Here is a 23844-nt window from a genome sequence, read left to right as displayed (position 1 = left end):
GTGTTATAGCAGCGATGGGAAGCTTATAGAGGGAGTGTCTGTCCTAGTAAAAGAGATCATATAAAGGGCCATTTAGTTCTGATGGTCAGAAGATGGCAGTGCCATCAGAGAGGAATGAGGAGCTGGGAGCTTTAGGGAAGGTTTTGTTCCTGTGCACAGTGAGCCTGGCTCCAGCACTCACTCCAAAGCCTGTGGCCGGGCCTGGAAAACTCCCAGACAGAGGGGTAGCAAACATAAAAATGTATAAATGTCACATGTGGAACATTTATGATAGGACACAGGCTCTGCGGTCACTAAGGAGGGAGTCGTCAGCTCAGCCAGGGGTGGCTGGGGACCAGGACAGCCTCACTGCTTCATTCCAGGAGGTGCTACAGCAATCTACAGCATCTGCAGGAGTAGCTCCCCCTGGAGTTGTGCGGGACGCAGTCTGCCTGACCATTTGCAGCAGGCCTAGAGACTGCCCCATTGAGAGGGGGTATGGGCAGGGCAAGTGCTGGTTTTCTCTTTGCAACCTGAGCAGTTGGCATGGAGACTGATGTTTGGGGGATGAATGAAAAATGAGAGGCCGGTGAATCCTGTTCTACATTAGCAAGGATTCCAGGGCTGTGGATTGCTCAGGCTCCACCTGGAAACCTAAGATTTCCATTGTCACGGTGGCCCTGGGCCTACTACGGGCTTCTCCCACACCCTCCCAACTGTGTCAGCAACACATTTAGCATAGAGATGTGATGCCAGGGACCCCTCCCACCCTTCTAGTCAACTGCCCATCCTGCAGCTGTGGAGCAAATATCTATTCGCTCATTGATTTTCTTTCCCAACTTAAATTTTAGTGGACCTAACCCTCGTGGGAGAGACTCTTAGAACTTTCCCTGTTGGGATTTGCTTTCAGTGAATAGAGGAAGTCGGGTCTCCAGGGCACGTTAGATGTTTGTGCTAATTTGTTTCAAAGTTGTAAGTTTTCTTCTTAGAGTGCTCTGATAAAGTTAGTTATCTCTTGAATAAATATTCAACTTCAGTTTGACAAAGCACATGCCGTCAATACCATAGTAAAACACTGTCGAAACTCTTAAGAATAGATTTGTGGGGCGAAATGTGGCTTTCCTTTCCAAGTGAAGTTATTGCACTCAAATGATACAGCATGAGTAAGAGCTGTTTTATAACGTTAGCCCTCCTCTTAGGATGTCATCTTAGGAGTTTGTATAATGCAAGTACTCTAGCAGAGAAGTTTTGTTTTTGTTGCTTTTTATTTTAATTAAAAAAAATAAGCTTCTACACTTATGCTATATCATCTGTAGAACGTATTTGGAAGAAAATCAGTACATAAAAAGGCACGAAATAAAATTACCAAAAATACTGTATTATGAAAAAGCAATTCTAATTTTCAGTGAAAGCAAACAGTTCTGAAATCTTTCTTTGAAATACTCTCCTAATTAGTTTCCACCCTACTCATGTTTTGCCCTCACACGGTCACCAGACTGATCTTTCTAAAACACAGAACCGCTATGTCTTTTCCCAGCTAACACCATAATGCTTCCTTACTGTCTGCAGAGTAAGGTTCAGCCTTCTTAGTACGGTTTGTAAGCTGCCCCCCACCCCCGTAAGTGGGCCCCTGCCCATGGGGATCCAGGTGGTCCGTAAGCCATTTGCTCCCCAAACGTTCATTGAGAATTTCTTGTTATGTATACACAGCAAAACAACGCAAAATGAAAGCTCCCCTCCCAGAGTCCGCCTCTTAATAAGTGGCTACCCAGCCAGAAATCTGCAAATTAATCTGGATTGCCCCCTTGGCCTCTTCTTCCCTCTTGTGACAGTCCCACTTTTTAAATATCTCTTGAACCCACCCACCTCCCCCCTGTTTGCTTCTCCACACCCACCATCCCCTTGAGTCCATTCTCTGCCTTTCAGCCATAGTCAGCTTCTAAATTGCAAGCTGACCATCTCATTTCCTTGTTTGATCCCTTTACGGCCCTCTTTTGAAAGAGTCTGAACTCTTTAGCTTGGCTTCCAAAGCCATCATTTACGGAGTGCCTAATGTGCCGAGCACTGCTGTGTGCACTGCCAGCTGAGCAGTGGTCGAGACCAGCAAAGGCTCCGGACCTCGGAGTCTTATATTCTGTTTGGGGTGGTGTGGTATTGGGGCTGAATGATAACCCAGAAAACAAATTAAGAAGGTAATCAGATTATAATAAGAGCCTTGAAAGGAGTAACCAGGCACTGGGTGTGTGCGTTTGCAGGCGGGCATGCGTGTGTGTGTGTGTGTGTGTGTGACTGTACACACTCACCTGGAACTGAAAGTTCAAGGAAGGCCTCAGATGGATGCAATGGTGTTTGCCCCTGAGCCCTCTTGCCTCTGCAGCTTCTACCCTGGCTGCCCCCTCCTTATACTGTGCTCAGCCAGACTGGGCTTTTGGTTCCTTGCAGTCACCTCTCTTCTCTCTCTCCCTCCTTTTTTTCTCTCCTCTTCCCCTGCCCCAGCCCTCACCAGCTCTTCCTAGCAGCCAGTGCCTTGCCTGAAGCGCCTTTCCTCCCTCCACCCTCTTTGACAAGGCCCAGTGCTTCTGTTGTGGTCTGCATTTCCCAGTTAATAATCAGGCAACTGTAATTGCTTTACTTACAGTCTTTCTCAGTCACCATTGAATCCCCAGGACGAAACAAGCAGTATATGTGGACAGAATATGCACATGGCATGGGACACTGAAATCTGCCAGGGAGAGACGCTTAATAGTTAGATCGCTCCTTCTCTCATACCGCCACTGGACCCACATCAGGCTTCTGTTCTACCAACTTTCTACTATCGCTCGGATACCCTCTTCTTTCTGAGCAGCTCTCTCCTTGGATAGATTGCAAGCCCCTTTGTCTTATTAATTCTCCAATCCAACCCGTGATAGTACCTGGCACATAGTAGGTGCCAAAAAAACTTAAACACAAAACCAAAATCAAACAAAAAACCAGAAACATGTAGTTTGGAGGAAGGAATGGGAGCCAATTCTAAGACAGATAGAATGAATCATATAATTACCAACCTGGAAGAAATTACAGAGAAATAGTTCTTAACTTTCATGCAAAGTATCTTACCCACCTCACTGCCAAACTCTGGTTTCTATTCAAACCTTTCACCTTTTATCTAAGCACACAAAACCAGGAAGTTGCTCTGATTTTTGTTCAGCTTGATTTGCTACCTTCCCATAAAATGCCCAAACACACCTTTTCCTTCACTGCAGGTCGAGATCGCCTTTCTTTTTCTAGGAACCGGTTTTACGTGTGCTTCTGTTGCCTTTTATTGTGATTTGGAGGCATTTACTAGGGGTCACAAAAATTAGGCTCAGTTTGGAGGTTTGTGAGGACCCGAACTGGCTTCAGGCTGTCACACCAGAAGTTTTAACCCTGCTTCCCTGTTTTTCCCCTGAGGCAATGGAAATTTCTAGCCACCAGCTGACTGGAATTGATTTCGTGCCAGAGGTGAAATGTGGGAAAATATAGGGATGTTGTTTATTAAGGTTACTTAGTCATTCTCAGCAGTAGATTTTATGATTTAGAAAACATTTCCTGGTTTTGAAAACTTAACAATATACCCTTTCAGTCTGTCAGAAATTGGAGTGGGGGGATTCAGTAATGGGAAGGCCAGGAGGATAAACTAGGATAGCTAGTGGGTTTGTAGCTGCTTCTTTAAACTGTATGACCATGTCCCTACATTCTAGTTTTATTGAATTTAATTATTAATGGCTGTTTTTAACGAGAGAACGGGAGCTTATACATATCTGAGAAAGTCTGTAAGAGATCATGTTCATCTCTGTATCAACCTCGTATCTTGGTAAACACTGGCTTGGTGATTGGGAATGCTTAGTTTTTGTCTTAGCTCTGTTTCTAATTAACTGCTGACTTTACTAAGTCCATAAGCTTCTTTAGGCCTGAGTTTACTCAACTATAAAATGAGGGTTTACTAGGTTAGTTCAGTTTGGTTCAGTAAATGCTTGCTCGCCACCTACCTAGCTTAGACTGGATTCCCTAGAGAGAGAGGCTTAGGGAGGGATTCTCGTGTGAGTGAATATCTGAGTGAGTGCTACCAGGAGAGAACTGTAAGGAAGTGAGGGAAGTGGGATAGGGCGGGAAAAGAAACCAAGCAAGGATGTGGTCTCATCTCAGCCTGATCCCAGAGAAAGCTCTGAAGTATGAACAGCAACACAGTTTTCTACATACTTTTCTACATACACCTCTTTCAGTCATTGGCTGGAGGTTGTACCCCGGGACAGAGGGTATAATTTCACTGAAATTTCTGGATAACACAGTTAATCAGCTAGAGGATGCATGCACCAACCTGTTAAAAGGGATCTAAATGGGACACCAACAAAATCCATTATACCACCTGTGTGCCAGGCACTGTTCTAGGTATTGGAGAGAGGAAGGTAAAATAGATATGGTCCCTGATCATAGGAAACTTATGGACTAGTGCAGGAGCTAGATGAATAAACAAGTAATTTTAATACACCACGGTGAACGCTAGGACAAAGGAATGCACAGTGTTGTAGGAACAAAACTGAGAAGCAGACATTGCAGGTTGGGATCCTCAGGAAGCATTATCAAACATGGAGATGAACATGCAGGAACTTTATTAGGGAATGTTCCTGGGAGGAAGATTTGAGGAAAGGAAGAGAATAGAAGAGAAGGGAACTGGTTTAGGAAGAGGAGTCAACCTGCAATGTAGTCTCAATGCAAACAGCTGAATTTGTGGGGAGCTCTGAAGATGCTGGGGCTATCTGCCAGCAGCATTCATAGCAGCCAGGGTAGAAAGAAAGTCCTTTGTTCTCGAAGGGTAGTGGGTGCATCACGGAATCCACCACAGTCCACCCCTTGCATCACCTGGATCCACTTCATGTAAATCCTGGGAACAGTACCTGAGTGATAATCTTCATGTTCCTCCTTATCCAGTGATTCCTTTTACCCTCAACTGGTATTTCTGCTGGTCTCAGTGGCCACCTGATGATGTGACTCAGACCTTCATCCCCGAGGGGTCTGAGCTCTTGTCAACACACTCTTCTCAGGACAGGGTGACTGTGTTTATTTACTGACTGCCAAAGAAGTACCAGGAGGCATCCAAGGGGACCACATGGACACCCAACCTATTTTTCTGTGAGCCCGTTGTGTAACAATAGTTCTACCCCCTCCTGATGACTCAGGCTCAATTACCTGCCAGATGAGGCATGACTCTTCCTGCCTGCTAGTTCCTTGATATAAGGAGGCTGAAATGTCCAGGCAGCAGCTGTAACTTATCATATAGAGAGAATCTTGTTGTGTCCCCTGGTAGAAGCATTCCCCTTTGGAAGCCAGGAGCTTTGAAACCGTGGGTTTATGGTTGATGGGGATGGGAACGCAGACTCCTTAAGTGGGTCACTGAGAGTGACGGCCAACAAGGCCACTCCTGGTCTGCCCCTTGTTCTCAGACCCACAGCTTATACTTCTGGAGACATAGCAGGAGGTGTGTAAAGATTTTTAATTTAAAGACCATGTAAAGATCTTTCACTTAAAGTGTAGATTATGTCCTGGAGGGTGGAACCCCACCCTGATAGAGTATTGCTTCTGAGCTGGTGATTCAACCGTACCTTTAGCAGGCTGTTCCCACACTCTCTCAGGCCTGCAGCTTCAATGGTGCACTATGTGATAGGACCAGCGGGTCTCAGGGTCTTCGGCCCATCACCACACCTCCTTTGGAGTAAAGGGTGTGCCTTGGATTGACGTGATGCTATTCGGCATCCCGTGTTAGTGAATTAAACACTCCAGAAGCTCTCAGAGTGGTGCCTGGTGCCGCCCTGCAAGCAAGAAAAGCAAATGTATACCCAGAGTATATGTCTGTTTTTGTTGAAATGAATCACTGGCTATTCCAAGAAGAAAGGGTTTCATTGACATCACCTTGCCACCCCTCTTCAAGGGATGGTAACCTACTGGGGATTTGGTGTTGGACTCTGTGAGAGGCACGCTGGGCATTCAGCAGTAGCATCGCTAGGGAAGCCTTGGTCAGAGGGGGCCCAGGCTGCTGGGTGCAGGCATAGACTCCTCCCTCACCACCCTGGCTACTTCATCACGCACCCATTGTGTCAGCATAGGGCTGGCCAATGACAGAGGCTGGCTGATGGCAACTGGCCAAGTCATTTTTTCTGCCTGGTTGTTTTAGTGTCTGTTGTGTGGTGGATGTTTCCTGGTGGGCATTAACATGCAATATAAAGATCTTCCCGCTTCCTACTGACACTCACGCGTCTCTCCCAGACCTCCTCGGCCCTGCTCTTTCAATCTTTCTCATTCCAGACTCCTGACCATCTGGCCGGGCTGTTTGCTACTACCTATCCGTCTTTATTTATTCTAACCTCAAGCCTCTTCTCTCTCCATATAAAGTGGGCGATTAGGTGTACCACTCACAGTTCTACGTTTTGGAGAATTTTCCCTCAACCGTGTTTTTCATGGCCACCCCTAAGAGGAGCTGTAGTGCAGTTGGAGTCCATTTTCAGCTTGCATGCATGTGATGAAGCTGACTCGGCCACGAACCAAGCTCAGGTGTTTTGCCCTTCCACCAGCTGGTAATAAGGGGTTTCTCCATGCAGCCAGTTGCATGAGCTGAGGATGCATTCGTGCTGGCGCAAGAATGGGGATGACATGGCGCTCCAGGCCACCATCTCGTTGCACCTTCTGGTCCTATTCATGCTCGATCCTGGACATACCACTACCATCCACTGAATCTCTACTTTCACCATCCATCCGTCAGAGCAATTCTGTCATGTGTGTCTCACTTAGAGTGGGTCACTGCACTTTCTATGCTTCCAGGATCCACCTTAGCAGTGAGTTCACACCATTTCCAGCAGTCTGTGTTAGCATGTTATATCCTGCATCCCTCGAGAGTGCCCCCAAATCTAGTATAAACTCTCCCTTTTTCAACTTTATGTTCCTGCCCCCTTGATCAGGTACCCTCAGTCCCATGTGCCTTCCCCCAGCTGCTGGCACTACATTCTGGGTAGGTCCCACAGCTCCATTAGGGTCTCGTCCTTTTCCTCCCATATCAAGCCCAGCATGTCTCCACACAGGTTATATCATGACTTAGGCTTTGTTTTTGGCCTAGTGGCCAGGAAGAGAGATGGCAGTGTGTCTTCAGAGGTTACATGTTCCTCGTGGGGAGAGGTTTCTGTATCCGCTTTAAGCAAGGGGAGTATCACCTTAACAGGGGGATAGGTCTCTTCTTCAGGCTCAGAGGGTTCAGAGGGGTCTAGGGACCCAGGATATTTGAATGCACCAATCCAGATGTCCCCATTCCATTTGTCAAGTTTCCGTTCTTTACCAAACAAGGCCATAGACTTGTCAGAGGTAGCCTGGCATGGTTGGCACTTTGACTTAGTTTGATGCTGAATACTCCGATGACTAATTCCTGGGTGGGAGTCTCAACTTGCCCTGCCCACCCACTGTAGGAGATGAGAAAGACTTTATGTACTACCATGGAAGCCCTTTGGCTTTCACCCCTGGCTTGTAATTGTCAACTAATCTCTCCTAGTTTTTCCTTATCTTTTCCAAAGCTTCATTCAGACTTAGCAATAGACTCCCAATTCCATTGTCCTCATAGTTAGTACTTGCCCTATATTTCTCATAGGTTGATATTTCAGCACTGGCTAATGTGTTCCCTTCCACCGTGACACCGGTTCACCACCAGTGACTTGGGATTAACCCCTGTGGAAGGGAAGGAAGCAGAATTGGGTAGATGGAGAAGTAGATTTGCAATTCAGTTTCAGTGGAAGCCTCGGCCACCCCACCTTGAGAGTTCTGAAGAGGGGACTGACCCATCAGAGGTATCCTGAGTTGGAGCAGGAGGACACTGAGACTTTATTTCCCCACAACAGATCTGTGGGCTACCCCAGGAAGCAGGTGTGGGCTTGTGCAAGGCAGCTATCTTTGGCAGGGTCTCTTCTGAAGGGAGATGACAATATAAGTGGAATAGTCATTGTGTAATGACTTTACTAACTTTTTTTTTTCCCCAGCATCTTTTTATGGTGAAAGCTATGTGGGGCTCAACATCATAGAAGTTTCCTCTGAGTTATCTCTTCAATTAAAGTTTCAAACCAGCAAACCACAAGGATTACTTTTTCTTGCAGCTGGGGAAAATGACTACTGTATGATAGAACTTCTATCAGGAAACTTACGGGTAAGATTAAAAACAAAATCTTTAAACATGTATAAGCCTTTAGTTACTGGAGGGAAAAACAGTGAGAGAAAAGAGAACAAGATAGCTATCCATTTGATTACTGTTATTTCACTAGAATAAAATCAGGTGCCATATGTAAGTGTTGAGATCTTTTCCAATTTTATCAGCATGTCTTAACTGTTCCAACTCTGAAATTTTTTAACCTCAATATGTAGTCCATAAATGTGGGAAGAGTTTCCATGTCCAAGTTTCTCTCTTTCTCTTTGTGAATGGCCTTGTTTTCTCAATAAAACACTATGAGATGAGATTGATTAATTATGATTCTTTCTCTTTCAGGTGAGAGTTAATTTGGGGACAGGTGAACAAGGGCTCCTTTCTGAGAGAAGACTTCGTGTGGATGACTTGGTTTGGCATTTAGTGGAATTGTACTGTTTTAAGGATAGTATCTCTCTGGTTACTGACAGACACTATGAGATGACTGGCCAGATCACCGGCGGGATGCACAGTTTGCACGTCAGTGTGGAATCTACGTAGCAGGCCACGGTGGACCTGATGTCCCGTGCCTAGATGGAGAGATCCCCAATTTCCGTGGATGTACGGAGGATGTGGTGTTTAACCAGAGAGAGATCCTTAACATCCCTTAGGCCTTACCCTGGTTGTAAGAAGGTTTATGAGGTGTCACTAGGATGCAATGATGAATTTTTTGCAGCGGACGATGAAGCCATCAATTTCTTTAGCTCCAGGTCCTATGTCTCCTTCCCAGAATGGAGGGTGCAGGGGGACGGGCTATTTGAATTTGCTTTGCAGACTGGAACTCAACAAGCCTTGCTTTTATTTCAGTCAGGTAGAGAAGGAGATTTTGTTGCTTTGGAAATAGTTAAAGGTTTATTGAAGGCTCATGTAGGAAGGAATAAGAGTAACACTCCGCTCTCTTCTTTTTGCTTAGTTAGTAACAACCAGAGGCACGTTATTCAACTCAGATTCACTGAAAGGTATCTGGACCTGATGGTGGATGAACGGGGAGTAAGGACATGGCTGCCTTTACAAAGCAAACCGTTTGTATCTGAAGGCCCTCTCTTCGTGGGAGGTCTTGATAGCCGCAAGGGAGAAGAAGTTAAAAGGTTAGAACTTGCCTCTGTGCCTAGGAAATGTGCTCAAGGAATCTCTTTCAAAGGGTGCTTAAGAGGCTTGGAAGCCAACTCAGAAAAGAAAGCATTAAAGGATGCCCTATTTCCAAAGATATATCTGCTGGGTGTAAAATGAAGAGTGGTGATAACAAAAACCCTTCTGTAACAACCACAGAAAAGCTGCTTCAGGCAGAAGTTCCCCTTTCCACAGCCGACCCTGAGGTAGGCAAGCCTATTCTTCAAGAAGCCAGTAGCTATTTCTTGGTTCTGAATAACTTGAAGGTTCAAGAAGGTGGGCAAGCCCTACTGGAACAAAGGCATATGAAGGTGGATGTGGAGTTGAAGGATTTGGGTATCCATCAGTCTCAGATACTATTTAAAATAAAGGAGATGCCTATTCATGGGTTCCTTCGATTAGATGTTTCCCCCGAACAGGAAATGGAGAAGGCTTTTACTCTGTTAGATTTGGGGCAAGGAAGAGTTTGGTATGTCCGTGACGGTTCAGAAGAACCTAGGGATTATTTCACATTTTCCGTCTCTTCCAACAGCAAGAAGGAAGTGCCATTATATCTTCAAGGACATGTTTCATATGTGTTTAACATTATTGCCGTTCCAGTAAATGATCCCCCAAATCTTAAGCTCCCCGAAGGAAACTTGCTTCTCGTGTTTGAGAACTCTAAGAAACGACTGACTCCAAATATCATACATGTGTCAGACCCAGACACAGATTCCTTGTCTTAGTTTCTCAGTTCTTGCAACTTCAATTCAGATGCTGGGTTTTTAGAAAACACCAATGATCCTGGGAGAGCCATTAATGGTTTTACATATGGGGATTTAAGAGATGGCAACATTTTGTATGTGCACAGGGGCCATCGGAACTCCCGGATCCTTCTGAGAGCAAGTGATGGAGAGCTGGTTAGCAATACAGTGGTGTTACGGGTCATGGCTGTTCCTTGGGACTTTGCAGTGGCCAGTAGAACCAGTGTGGTCGTACGGCAGGGTGGCACGGTTCTGATTACACAGGGCAACTTGTTGGTGGAGGTTAACGGTGAAGGCCCCGAGGTGGACACCCGCTATGTTATCACTCATCCACCTCGGTATGGCCAGATTCAGTGGCAGGGGTCAAGTGGCGAGTGGAAACAAACTAGTACCTTCTCTCAGCGTTCTGTTGATTGGGGTCAGGTCCGGTACTGTAGTAAATTCAAAGAATTGCAGCTAGAAAATGTTACGGATCACTTTAAAGTTAACATAGAAGGAAAAAGCAGTGAAGAGCTGATGTTTCCGGTTATGGTACAATGGCTGAAGTTCACCCTTCTGAAAAATGTTCCTCTTGAGATCAGTAAAATAAACAGGCACGTACTGAATTCTGATCATTTGCAGGCTGTGACAGAGGGTGTGGAAGTAGCTGAGAGGGAACTTAATTTTAAGTTACTGACCCCACCTAAGAAAGGAAAATTGCTACTTGGCACAGAATTTCTAAAAACAAACTCAGTCTTCAGCCAACAAAACGTTACAGACTCTAAGATAAGTTATGAACCACAGGGAAGGCCCAGGGCACATTCACAAGACACTATTAGGTTCTTGATGGTTGCAGAACACATGGAATCAAAAGATTATATGTTCAGAATAAATTTTAAAGCAGATAAGAGGTGCAATTATTGTAACGAACAGAGGATTATTTGTAAAAGAAGGAGAAGAGAAATTAATCACAAAATTGGAGTTATTTGCTCAAACCTCGGACAGTCAGACTTTCCAGTATAAAATCACCAAGAGTCCTCAACATGGGAAGCTGAAACTGACTTGATCTTCAGATTCTCTGGGAAGTCATGACAGTATCACCACGTTCACTGATCAAGACATCTTGGGTGAGCGGCTCATGTACGTGCACGATGACTCTGAGACCCAGTGTGATGAGTTCCTCCTCATGACCTCCACCGCAGGACCAGGCCAAGAGGGAGTGGCCAGGGATTTTGATACAGAACATCTGTCTACAGAAATTAAAGTCACCATTTCTGTGGAGTTAAGGAACGATGAGAAACCAGTGTGTGCGGTGGATGAGGTCTTTCACGGCGTGCGGAACGGTCAGCGCTTGTTGACCCTAGCTAATCTCTGTTACCATGACCCCGAGGCAGATTTTGATGATGGGCAGTTGCTCTGCAGCCGGTGGGGCATCCCGAATGGGGACTTGGTGCAAGCCAGTGACCCGACTCAGAAACTCTACCAGTTCAGGCAAGAAGACCTGCGGGAAGGGCCGTGGGCTCTTCAGGCATCAGGGCGCAGACTCGGCCTGCTTTGTGCTGTTTGTGACAGATGGCGTCCACTACACATCGTCCCTCCTCGAGGTCAGTGTGTCAGATCCCTGTGTCCGCGTAGCCAACAACACAGGACTGCTGGTACAGAGAAGAAAGGACAGCAGCCTCACGACAACCAACCTCAGTGTCACCACAAACCAAGATGTCAGAACAGACCACGAGATCAAATTCCACACCCCGTGTCCCCCAAAGCGTGGCAGAGTGCTGGTCAACCAGCTCAGGGCCCAGCTCATTTTCCCTGCATGACTTGAAGCAAGGACGTGTGATTTATAGACACGACGGCAGTGGCAGCTTCGATGTGTTCAACCTGACGGTGAAAGTTAAAGACACATATTTAGAAGTGGGCGTGTACGTGCAAGTGGACTCGGAAAGCTACCAACATCACACCCAAATTCTGCACAGCAAGACCCTTGTGGTTGAAGAAGGAAAACCAGTAAAACTGAGTAGAGGAAGGCTCCAGGTAGGTAGTGGTCCCAGCACCAAGCATCTTCACTCTCCTAGAACCGCAGGGGCAAATGTTTGCTTCTGAAAGGTATTTTTGTGTTGATTTCTCTCCTGGTATTTGGAATGACTTTGAAAAAATGTAGATGCCATTGAGAAGAAAAGCTAGAAGGTTTCATGATTTTGATACTGCTAATTGTGCTGTAGGGAGAAATGGAATATAAATAATCCTAAGCCTCATTTTAAAGCTATGTGCACACGATCACACGCGTATGCATGTATGTTTGGTGTAGGATGACCTGAGAAGGAGGACGGAATGTATATATTATAGTAAATGAAGAGGTCATTACTTTTTTCATTTGTCATGGCAACACTGCCAGTATTTCATTTGGTCTGAGTTACATTTGTAATGTGGTGAAGCAGGGTATAAACGAGTAGGGTAATTTAACAGACATAAAAAGGATCCCTAAAATAGAAGAGGATACTATATTACACAGTTTATTTCCTTAGCTGTGAATGTGGCCTTGTGTAATTTCTTGAAATTGATGGATCAAACTGGCCTAGACCAGTGGAAGGCCAGGGGTGAGACCTCATACCAGAAGCTGCCTGGTTTCCTGAGACTCCAACCTGGAAGCTTCCAGTAGCACAGCCCTGCTGCTGAGAGTCAAGAGAGAGTGAGTAATCTGTGCAGGGTATGTAAACTGTGATTTATGATAATTGGCCACAAATGCAGGCTCTTCTGAATCTACCCTCAGGACTGCAAACGAGTTTGCCTGCTTGCTAAATACAGCCCATAACATCAAGTAGAAATGCATTCAAATCAGAAGCAGTTTACTAAATAATGAGTTGACTAAGAGAATACGTGGCCTACCAGCTTTCCTCAATTCTTTTTCAGGATATGAGAGAGCTAAAGTTTCACCACAAGGGGGCGTATACAGTTCAGTGACTATAAATCAGTAACAATGACAGTTTTGAGATGGATTTTGCTGAATCCGTAAAATTAAATGTATATTGAAAACACTGAACTAGTTTAAAAAATAAGCTTTCCTCTAAAGTCTTGCAATTTCAAGTGAGCAAGCTGCTATTTCTTCTACCATCTTTTATTCCTTCTCCTTATACCATTTTATTTCTTTCAGCACAACTTTCTGAGTCCTAGGTTTCTTGCCACTGTGAATGATGCCTTGTTAGTACATTAGTAGCTGTTCAAATGTTGCTTTTCCTTTGTGACCGGGGCTGAAATTCAAAATATTAGCATGGTCACCAGAACAGACCCGGGCTTAAACTGTGTATCTGCCTGGATGGTAACCTAAGCCACTTGTGGACGTTAATACAAAACAATTTGGTTCATCAGGGGTCTTGACTCTTTCATGTGTTAATGTTTTTCTTTTTGTCTGTGTGCTGTGAATGTGCACTCAGGCTGGGCATGAAGATGATATTCCGTCAGAGGCAATGTTCACTCTTAGAACTCCGCCAGTGCATGGATACCTCCAAAGATCTTTATCAGAGGAGGGCAGCTTGGGTACAGATAAAAAGTCACCTTTGATTTTTACACAACAGGACATTGATGATGGTTATATCCATTATGTACAGACGACTCCTGACCAACAACAGGACTGTTTTTTACTGGATGTGATGAATGGCTTCCAAGCTGTGAGTAGACTTGAAATCTTGGTGGATATTGTCCCTAAGTGGATTCCTCTGGCGGTACAAAATTTCAGTCCAGTACAGTCCAGGAAGGTGGTTCCAAAGCACTTCCAGAAGACTACTTCAAAATTCCAAGCAAACATTTTGAGGGACTTGACTGTGAATTTGTTCTACTCAAACCACCAAAACACGGTTATGTTGAAAATTCTCATTTTCCAAGAGTAAAGCTAATGAAATTTACCAGGAAACAGGTAATAGCTCTCAGCTGATACGTTTGGTTTTGGGTATGTTAGATAAGAGAAAAATCTTGGCTATTTATCATTTAGATTCATGGACTTTCGGGAGTGATGGGACCTTAGAAGGTATCTGGTCCAACCTCCCAGCAGATGGAGAAGCCCTTCCACAGTAACCCCATAGAGAGGTCATCTAGTCATTGCTTAAAGGTCCTCAGTGATGGAGAACTCACTGCTTCCTGAGATGAGCCCTTCCAGTTTAAAGACACTCCAGTTGTTAGAAATTTCTTTATGCTGAGCTGCCACTTAGAAACTTCTGCTCCTAGGTCCTGGCTCTGGTAGCTCACAGAACAAATTATACCTCCTTTCATAAAAGCTCTTTAAATATTGAAAGGAAAAATTATCAAAGTCCCTTGAATTTTATCTTCTTTAGGTTAAAGAACTCTAGTTTCTTTAGCTTTTGCTTATATGCTGTAGGTTTCTAGCCCCTTCACCATCCTGGCTGCCCGGATCTAGAGGAGCTCCACACCATCCCTTCTCAAAGTATAACACCCAGGGATCTAATACAGGCATGCTTTAATCATTAGTGGATGTTTTAATTCATTCATTCCCTTATCAATCAGTGCTTACTCTGTGCTGTGCCCTATGCTAAGCATAGTGCTGTCAATGGCCGAAATGGCGCAGTCCCTGCAATCAAGCAGCTGGACACAACTGACAATCTGGTGTCCGATAAGCATAAAATAACCAGACTTAACTCTGGGCTGCTATCAGGTTTTTTGCTTTGGGTTAGAATGGTATTATTGTGATACTTTGCTTTCTTATCATGAATAAAAGAATGATTTCCATCCTTTCTTTTTAAATATTGCAAAGTAGCTTGCAGATCCCCATTATTTCCTTTATAAGTTCCTAGGAATACACACTCTTCAGGTTGGAAACCATGAACAGCTACCTAGCATCTTTGGGTGTCCTTGTCCAGTTAGCTAAGAACCCATGTGTGCTGCTTCATTTTGCTTGTGAGGATTTCACCTCATCAAGTGACTTGAATCCATTTACTAAAAACATACTCTGTTCAAGTTACTGTGTGAGGTTGCCATGATAAGTAGACATATTCCTTGCCCTCAAGAAATGCTGTGGGGGAATCAGGCACATGAACTTTAATATAAGGCACACTCTTCTTATCTTTCATGTAGCACTTTCACAGTGGTACTGCAGGAGTGCAGAATGGTCACATTTGACTCTAACTGAAGACTTCACAGAGGGAATAAAGTTTAAGCTAGGCTTTGAGGAGAGAGGGAAAGAGCAAGGACATAACGGAGGTGGAGACGGAAAACAAAGCAACGCAAGCAAAGCAGACTGCAGGGCCAAGGGCATGGAGGCACCGAAGGGCATGGTTCCTGGGGGCTGCGGAATGGTCCACGAGGCTCTAGCACGGGCAGAGGAGTGCCAGAGGGTGCTTGGGGCCAGACTGCGCAGAGCCTTGAGTTACACGTCAACAGGGTTAGACTTAACCAGCTGGTGTTAGGGAGCCATGGGGAGAAGCGGAGATTGCTGAGGGTGGAAAAGACCTTAGAACTCAGTGCTTCTCAACTGGGGACCCAGGGAAGGTGATTCTTTAGTGACTACGTGCAGCCGTCTCTTAATCATAGCTTCCCTCTCAAAGGCTGGACAAACTGTCCGAGATAACCACTTGCTCTCGTGTGAGCTGAATTTAATTCTGTTCACCTCGTGCACTCTGGGTGAGAGGCTGAGCACTAACTTTTGGTTCTGTCTTAGCCAATTCATTGTTGTCTGTGCTTTGTAAGAAGTGTATATTTAAGCATGGTTGGTTGAAATCTGTGTCAAGCATGTGTGTTCCCTGTAGTATCCATGTTATCGTGTAGCCTTGTTCACAGTCAAGGCTGTGTGTTCCTGCTCTTCAGATGAGCCCTTTACACTTTCTCTTCCTTTAGGACTTCTGAGGTCTCTAGGTTTTGAGACATGATCATTTTCACTTACGGTGATAACCTAACAACTCGTGGCTGTAACCTTGAGTGACTCAGAGAAGGAGAGCACTTGGTCATTTTTGCCCTTCATTCATTCAGCAGTAGTTTTTGAGTGTCCATTATGTGTCAGGTATCCTAGTTCTAAGTACTGTGGATAAAGCAGTGAACTAAGCCAGCAATAATCCCTGTCCTTATGGATCCTTTCTCCTAGTGGGGGAAACAAGGAGGCAGAGAGAGAGAATAAATAAAATAAATAAGTGAATTTATGTAAATAAGATAGTTGAACGAAGGTTAGTGCTATGGAGAAAAATAAACCAGGAAAGGGAGATAGAAGATGCTGGGGACTTGAGTGGTGTGTGTGTGTGTGTGTGTGTGTGTGTGTGTGTGTGTGTGTGTGTTAATGTTCAGGTTCAAATAAAGTGGTCGGGGGGACCCCGCTGAGAAGGCAGCATTGAGCAGAGACCTGGAGGATGTGATGGATAGTGAGCTCGGTGGGTATAGAGGAAGAGCATTCAGGCAGAGGGACGAGCAAACAAACAGCACTGTGAGGGGAATAATGTGACTAGAGCTGCACACGGGGTGGGCAGGAGGTGAGGTTAGGGAGGTCCAGCATGGGAGGGCTTTCAACTTCACCTTTGACCCTGAGTAATGGGAGCGGGAGGATGTAAACAGAAAGGGGACGTAATATACCCTGAACATGACTGATGACAGGGGACCAAACACTTTTTTTTTTTTTTTTTTTTGCGGTACGCAGGCCTCTCACTGTCGCGGCCTCTCCCGTTGTGGAGCACAGGCTCCGGACGCGCAGGCTCAGCGGCCATGGCTCACGGGCCCAGCCGCTCCGCGGCATGTGGGATCTTCCCGGACTGGGGCACGAACCCGTGTGCCCTGCATCGGCAGGCGGACTCTCAACCACTGCGCCACCAGGGAAGCCCAAACACTTTTTAATCTTCTAAGATTTTCTACAAATTTGTTATCTACTTTAATTTCAAGTCAGCAGATGTTCTTCTAGTGTTAGAACTAGGAATAGACAAATTCCCACCAAACCTCTTTGCCTTTAGATTAATACCTACTAACTGATAGTTTAAATAGCGACGTGGGGGAGTACCACTTCATTGAGGAAATGATGTGTTTCTCCAGGAGAGATAGGAAAAGGTGACTTCTATTTAAATGCTATCTTCCTAAAGCATATTAGGTTAGAATTTCTCCTGTCCTCTGATGAGTGCCATCTTCTACATTTGTTTTCCAATAGCTTAAAGCAGAATGTTCCAGGAACATGTGTTCAGGCCGACGGTCTGGAATTCCTCTTCCCACAGAACTCCAAAGAAATTCTCATGCACCTGTGTTCAAGTGACCACAACTTTCCCCTGAGACTGTTCATTAACTTTTCAACTTTTGTCAGAAACACCTCTGAGAGATCAAAAGTCTTTGCTCAAAGGAAGTGCGCCATAGGACTGGGCAAAGTTGAACTGTTAATAATGTTGGCTCTATTTTATCAAAACAAACACAACCCCGGAGACTTTCTGAGAAGTTCAACTACTCCTGTCAGGCTTTAGAAGTTCTCTTCTGTTGTATTTTTGGGTCACATATTCACTGAAGCCAAGTTCCCTCTAGCTTTAAAATTCTCCTTGTCTCTGATTTCAATGCTAAGCTCTTCCGTATTTCCATCAGAGCCTTAAAGACATGGAAGGCGTTCTGATCAAATCAGTGGCTATCACAAATCCAAGAGGAATTTCAGAATGGAAATTAGAAAGATGAAATCTATCAGGGATAAAAAGTTAACATTTGCATTTTGGTTATTACAGTGAGAGAAATCTGGCTTGACAGAATAATTCAGTTCCAATATATTTCATTATACTCTGTCCTCAGGAGATGTATGATAGCTAGTTATGGGTAGCATCTGTTAAGAGATACACCAGAAATGATTGTATTTTGAAGGAGGAGGGGCAGGGTTAGGAGGTAGCAGGTGTAACCTTGCATACAAAGAGCAGTTAAGGGACTGATGCATGCTTAGCTCAGAAAAGAGAAGCCTGGGGAAACTTAAGAGTTGCCCTGGTCCATATGTCTCCAAAGAGCAGAAATCCAATCAGTGGGTGAAAACTTCAGAGCGTAAATCCGACATTCTGAATTGTCCAATAAAACAATCCACAACTACAAAAATTAGTCACTCTAAATAAGTAGAGTCTGAATTTTAATGGGTATTGCTCCATTGGAAGAAAGGGTGGAGTATGTCACTTACAACACATTTTAGGGTTAGAAATAGCCTTTGAACTCAGGTCTTCTGATAACCAGTCCAGCATTCTCTTTACTACCCCACATTGCTTGATCACTCTGCTCCTCATGAAACTTATTTCTGGGATGCAGCATTGCTTCATAAAAATTATACCATCCATCACAATTTGCACTCTGTCAGAATCATACTTCATGGGATGAATACATGCTTCTGTGTTTTAGATATTAAAAAATCAGGATTTCTTTTAAAGCATTTTTTCATATTTTTAAATATATTTCAGTAGTTTGGTGATATTTTGTTGTTGGTTACAGGTAGGAAATGGATTGATTTCCTATGTTCATGATGATAGTGAGGACCTTCTTGACAATTTCACCATCTTTGCAAATAGCTCAGAGCTTGGAAAACAGAGTTTGCCTCAAACTCTTTCTGTGACTGTCGAATCAGTAAATGATGAGGCTCCAGTAATAACAGCCAATAAAATCCTCCAGGTAAGTGCTCCATGCTTTTGGATTTATCATAATAACATAGAACTACCAATTTGATTTTCTTTTGTAGTATTTCTACTATTAAATAATGAGATATATGACTTACGTATGTATACTTGGCATATTCCTCCTGGTTTTAAATAAATGCTAGTTATTACCAAGACATTCTGTTGGTTACGGCTTGTGCTATTCGAACCCAGTAATCTTAAATGCTGTTTTCTAAGTGGCAAAGGATCTAGACCACCAAGCTACAAGATGGTGCAGCACACCCGTGATGTCTAGAACAAGGGTCTTTGGTGAGAGTGGTGGCCAGGTAGGTGACAGGGAGGGACAGGAAGAAAGCAAGGAGAACAACAAAGAAATAAGGAACTGTAAGCCTTTGACCTTAATTATAAAACACCCCAGCACCAACTAAATTATTGTGCAGGCATACTCAGGAACCCACCAGGGGCTAATCAAACTAGAAAATTTTACATTGTTAAAAATCACTGGAGTTTTTTTTTTTAATTAAAAAAATTTTTTTTTGGCTGCATTGGGTCTTCATTGCCGCGTGCGGGCTTTCTCTAGTTGCAGAGAGCGGGGGCTACTCTTCGTTGCGGTGCGCGGGCTTCTCATTGCAGTGACTTCTCTTGTTGCAGAGCACGGGCTCTAGGGTGCACGGGCTTCAGCAGTTGTGGCACGCGAGCTCAGTAGTCGTGGCTTGAGGGCTCAGTAGTTGTGGCTTACAGGCTTAGTTGCTCCGCAGCATGTGGGATCTTCCTGGACCAGGGATCGAACCTGTGTCCCCTGCATTGGCAGGCAGATTCTTAACCACTGCGCCACCAGGGAAGTCCCAATCACTGGAGTTTTTAAAATCTGTTTTTATTCGCTCAAAATAATTGGATCTCGGAATAGGCTTTATAGTGCTTTTAGTTATATTACAGCTCGGTTTGTTATGCAGCCTCTACATTTTAAGGGAAAAATTAGTGGTGTTTGGACCTTTGGAACTTGTCCCTTTATCTTTTAGTTTACTTCACAGTCATTACCCAGGTAGCCTGAGGATGGTGTGTTACAGCTGGGCAACCTCGTGGGCTGCCCCCCTCTGTTTTCAGCTGCCTTTCTCCCTCTCCTCACACTTATTCTTGTTGTATTAATACCTATTGACTCATTCTCAGCAAAGCGATCTAAGAAGGAGGCTGCAGACCAGCATGACGAATTGTAGGTGTCAATTATTATTAAACACGGTTATAAAAGTTTACATTTGTTACTGAGTAGAGTACTGGACATCTTCCATATTGGTGTCGTTTTCACAGCCCTACAAAGGAACTGCTGTGATTATTAACCTCGTTATAGATGGGAGCACTGAGGCCCCAGGCTGTCACAAGGGAAGGTGTGGATTTGAAGCCGAGTGTGCCCAAGTCTGACTCTCTTGCCACTGTGCTCTGACACTTCCCCCATTACCTGTGACTGACTCAAGCTCTCTCAGTGCATCTGTGTGATCAGGGCTGTCTTATTAGTAAGAAAAAGTCTCCAGAGCTGTTGTGCCCTTTGTTTCTACTAAAGTGGACTTAAGGGAATAGGTCTGCAGCAGTTGTACTGACATCGGTGTGTTTGCCCAGGAGCCTCGGCAGGGGATTTGGGCATTTTGCTGCATGATGCAGAACTGCAGGATGAGAAAGATCCAGGGGAGGGACCTAGGATCTAGAAAGATATGGGAGAAGAGCTGGAGTTGGCAGAGGGAGAGGAAGAACAAAGAATTAGGTAGTGAACTCTCAGGCTTCTTTATGGAAAGGAATTGAAGCCCCACTGTGGGCCTGGAGGTACCATGGATTGTAAGATGCACCATCAACTTAATAATAGCTTTATTGTATTTAAATGTACCTGTCAATTTAAGATGTTCAGAACATTGAATTGTAAGGAGAAAAAAGTGTAACCTAGACTTTGTTTCTGTCTTCCCTTAAAATTAGGGAAATACAGTCTACCAGGAACCTTGAATTTGCTCAGGCAGTCTGCCCCGACCTCTTCCCCCATCCCTGATACCAGAGTGTTTCTCTCAAGAGAAAAAGGAAGAATAGCCCGGAGTAGGAGCCACTTCCTTTATTCCTATCTTCTTCCCTAGATAGCCTGGATCCAGGCCAGGAAGGGTACAACTTTTGAGGGATGTGGTCATTTGACACTGGCCCTTTCTGAGCTTATTCGTTTATTTATCTAGTAAGAAATTCATTTCTGTTTTGAAAGTTCTGGATTAAAGTTAGGAGACCAGAGTTTAAGGCTTGTAAACTGCCCAATTTAAGCAAAATTTCTCTGGGTCTCACCTTCCTTAATAGTAAAACCATAAGCAGGTTGCAGGGTAGGGTGTGTGAGTGTGTATGTATGTGTGTGTGTGTGTCTGTGTGTGTGTGTATGTGTCTGTATGTGTGTGTGTTTTCCTTGGTCATCTGTCAGTCCCTCCCAGTTCTAATATCCTGTGGTTTTTATGACTGTAAACCTTGCTTGACACTCTCTGGGTGAAGCTGCACTTAGACGGATGGAGGGAGTGTTGAACCACCTTTTTCTATTGGATGGACGTACTCTGGTATACACTGGGGGAACCTTTTCTCTTTGACTGAGAAACATATGAATAGTTTCGGTTTTAAAGTCCGTGTGTCTAAAATCTGGAGGTGACTAGGTACTACGGTAGGATATATTAACTAGTCATGTAAACATGTAGAAATAGTTTTGGTAGGATTTGCTTGATTGTTTTAAAATGGAAGAGATCTCAAGAATTTGTTTCTTCAGTTGTAGGTAATGGTCATGGTGCTCTATCAATGAAAATCTTTCTATACCAAGAAAGACTTAGGCTCATTTGCCAAAATGAGTTTTTCTGTTTTTGAATTATGACTGTTGTGAATAGAGGCTTTCTAGATTTCACTGATTCCAGCCATCCGGTACAGAACGTAGTACCAGGGCTCCTTAAGCAAAGGCATGTTACCCCCTCTGGGAATCCTGGCTGGAGTCTGGCTCCCCAGGCTTCTAGACACGCTGCTCTCTTAGATGCTTCCCTGGCCACACCAGCAGAAAGAGCACCAGGCCATCCTCTGTCCCTTGACCCTGCTTTATTCTCCTTTGTAGTAAACAAATAAACAATCTATTGTTTGTCACCTCCCATAAACATAAGCTCCATTGGGAAGGGACTTTGCTGTCCTTTTCCTATGCTGCCCTCAGTGCCTGGCACAGTGCCAGGCCTGTAGTAGGGGCAATAAATTTTGAATGTCTAAGTGCCCCCCTGCGGAGTGGAGAAGACAATAAAAGTATGTGATAAATAGAGTGATGATCTGCTGTATTTTTTCTGCAGAGCATTTGAGGGGACAGAGAGTGACGGGGTTAGAGAATGCTGACCTTGCAGAGAGATTGGAGTGAGAGAGGGTCTCTTCATGGAAGGGATGTTTGCATGGAGCCCTGCATGTCAGGGGTCCCCAAGCCCTCTCCAGGTTTGCTCGTTAGCAAGGACTCGTAGAACTCAGCATATAGTCAAACTCATGGCTAAGATTTATTACAGTGAGAGATAAGAAGCAAACTCCGCACAGGGAAAAGGCATGTGGGGTGAAGTCCAGAGGAAAGTCGGTCAGGCTATAAGAGTCCTCTTCCAGTGACGTCACACAGGATGCACTTAATTCCACCAGCAGCAAGTTGTGACAATGCGTGGGAAGTGTTGTCTACCAGGGAAGATCATTAGATCCTGAGCACCCAATATGTTTACTGGGGGCTGGTCAGGTAGGTGCCCTCTGCCTAGTATGACCCAAAGTCCCGGATTCCCAGAAGGAAAGCAGGAGTCCTGCACAAACCACATTGTTTGTGCTGTTTAGATACAGTGAGCCATTCTTATTATTTAGGGAAAGTTTTATATCAGTACAGAAAACTGTTTAACCATCGAGTTCCCAGATGGTTGAAGCCAGCCAAGTGCCAACTTGCATGCAGGACTTTCTAAGGAAAGGCAGTCTTAAGCCTGCTTTGTTACCTCTTTTTCTGAATAAAGGCCGGTGTAGGGTTGCTCGTGTGGGGGAGTGAGGAACCATATGAATGTCTGAGGCAAGAGCATTCCCAGCAAAGGGATAATCCAGGGAGTCTGTAGCAGGTTTGGCGTATTTGAGGACATGAGAAGCTCAGAGTGGCCAGAGCAGATGGAGGGAGGAGAGTGGTCAGACATTAGGTTCCATGGTGAGAGCTGGTTTCTGGGCATAAGGACCCCCTACACTAGACCGTTTCATTCCACTGGGCTTCTAGAGGTGAGGAAGGGGAAGTGGACCAGCATTTATTGAGCCTCTGCTGTGAGCCAGGCTCACTTCAAAAAGCATCACATGTGACTTCTCATTCAATTCTCTCACAACCCTTGATATAGAATGAGGACTATAGTAGACGTGGGGCACAGAAAGGCTAAGTCCCTTGGTCAAGGTCATACAATTAGTAAAAGAGTGAGTTTTAAGCCCAGGTAGTCTGAGCAGAGTCCACTCTGCTATCCACAATGAGAATGATCTGGAAGAGAGTTTTAAAACTCCAGGTTGCAAACTATTAATAGACTGTGAAATTAATTGAGTGGATCAGGACCAACATTTTAAAAACAAATTAGATAGAATAAAATAGAATAGAACAGGTAGCATCAGAATGCACTGTGTGTAATGAGGGCAGAATTGTTATATGAAACTTTTGTGTCATTTGAAACACACACACATCCATATATGCGTATGAGTAATAGGTTGTTTTGTAAAAAGTATTCCTTACTTTGGGTGTTAATCAGAGAACATTGTATGCCACTGATCTAGCAAAGCTAAATGTTTTTATATGGATAAATCACTTTTTAAAATTACTCTTCCTGTTTCTAGGAACACCTGAGCTTTTACAGGTTGAGTAAACTCCTAGGAGTTCATTTTTGGAAACTTCTATTTAGCAGGGCACCTAGAAACATGTACTGGAAGGTTATAACAGAGTTAATGCAGGCTGTAACAACCGCCTCCCCCCTATACCCCTTCATCAGGGTACTTTACTACATGCCAGAGGTCTCTGTGTTTAGGGGAGGCGCACAGATTGCCATCCTCAGCTTTGAAGTCTCCCTGTGAGTACCCATCATCATAGGGCTGCAGGCCAGGGTAGCCCTGCCTGCCCATTCACTGCCCATCTGCCTTGCTCCGTCCAGCAGGAAAGGAGATAGGGGTGGACGGACCAGGTATATTGTCTGCAAACCTGGCTGATTCGCTTTAG

The 23844-nt window shown here is 44.5% G+C and overlaps 1 protein-coding gene across 1 annotated transcript in view; it reads left to right on the top strand.

Annotated features, from left to right (window-relative positions):
* LOC149749551 (chondroitin sulfate proteoglycan 4-like) overlaps positions 1-23844 on the top strand; it is a 64615-nt gene that overhangs the window by 2796 nt on the left and 37975 nt on the right. Inside the window, 11 exon segments of the mRNA XM_089908564.1 lie at positions 7970-8173; positions 8510-8684; positions 8687-8802; positions 8804-9398; positions 9401-10950; positions 10952-11548; positions 11550-11822; positions 11824-12072; positions 13470-13775; positions 13778-13948; positions 18457-18633. Of these exon segments, the coding sequence (XP_089764690.1) occupies positions 7970-8173; positions 8510-8684; positions 8687-8802; positions 8804-9398; positions 9401-10950; positions 10952-11548; positions 11550-11822; positions 11824-12072; positions 13470-13775; positions 13778-13948; positions 18457-18633 (4413 nt within the window).

Source organism: Delphinapterus leucas, chromosome 3, assembly GCF_059928025.1.
Source record: "Delphinapterus leucas isolate spDelLeu-1000000601 "Yukka" chromosome 3, BTC_Dleu_Yukka2, whole genome shotgun sequence".
NCBI classification, from domain to species: Eukaryota; Metazoa; Chordata; class Mammalia; order Artiodactyla; family Monodontidae; genus Delphinapterus; species Delphinapterus leucas.
This window is presented reverse-complemented; position numbering and strand designations above follow the sequence as displayed.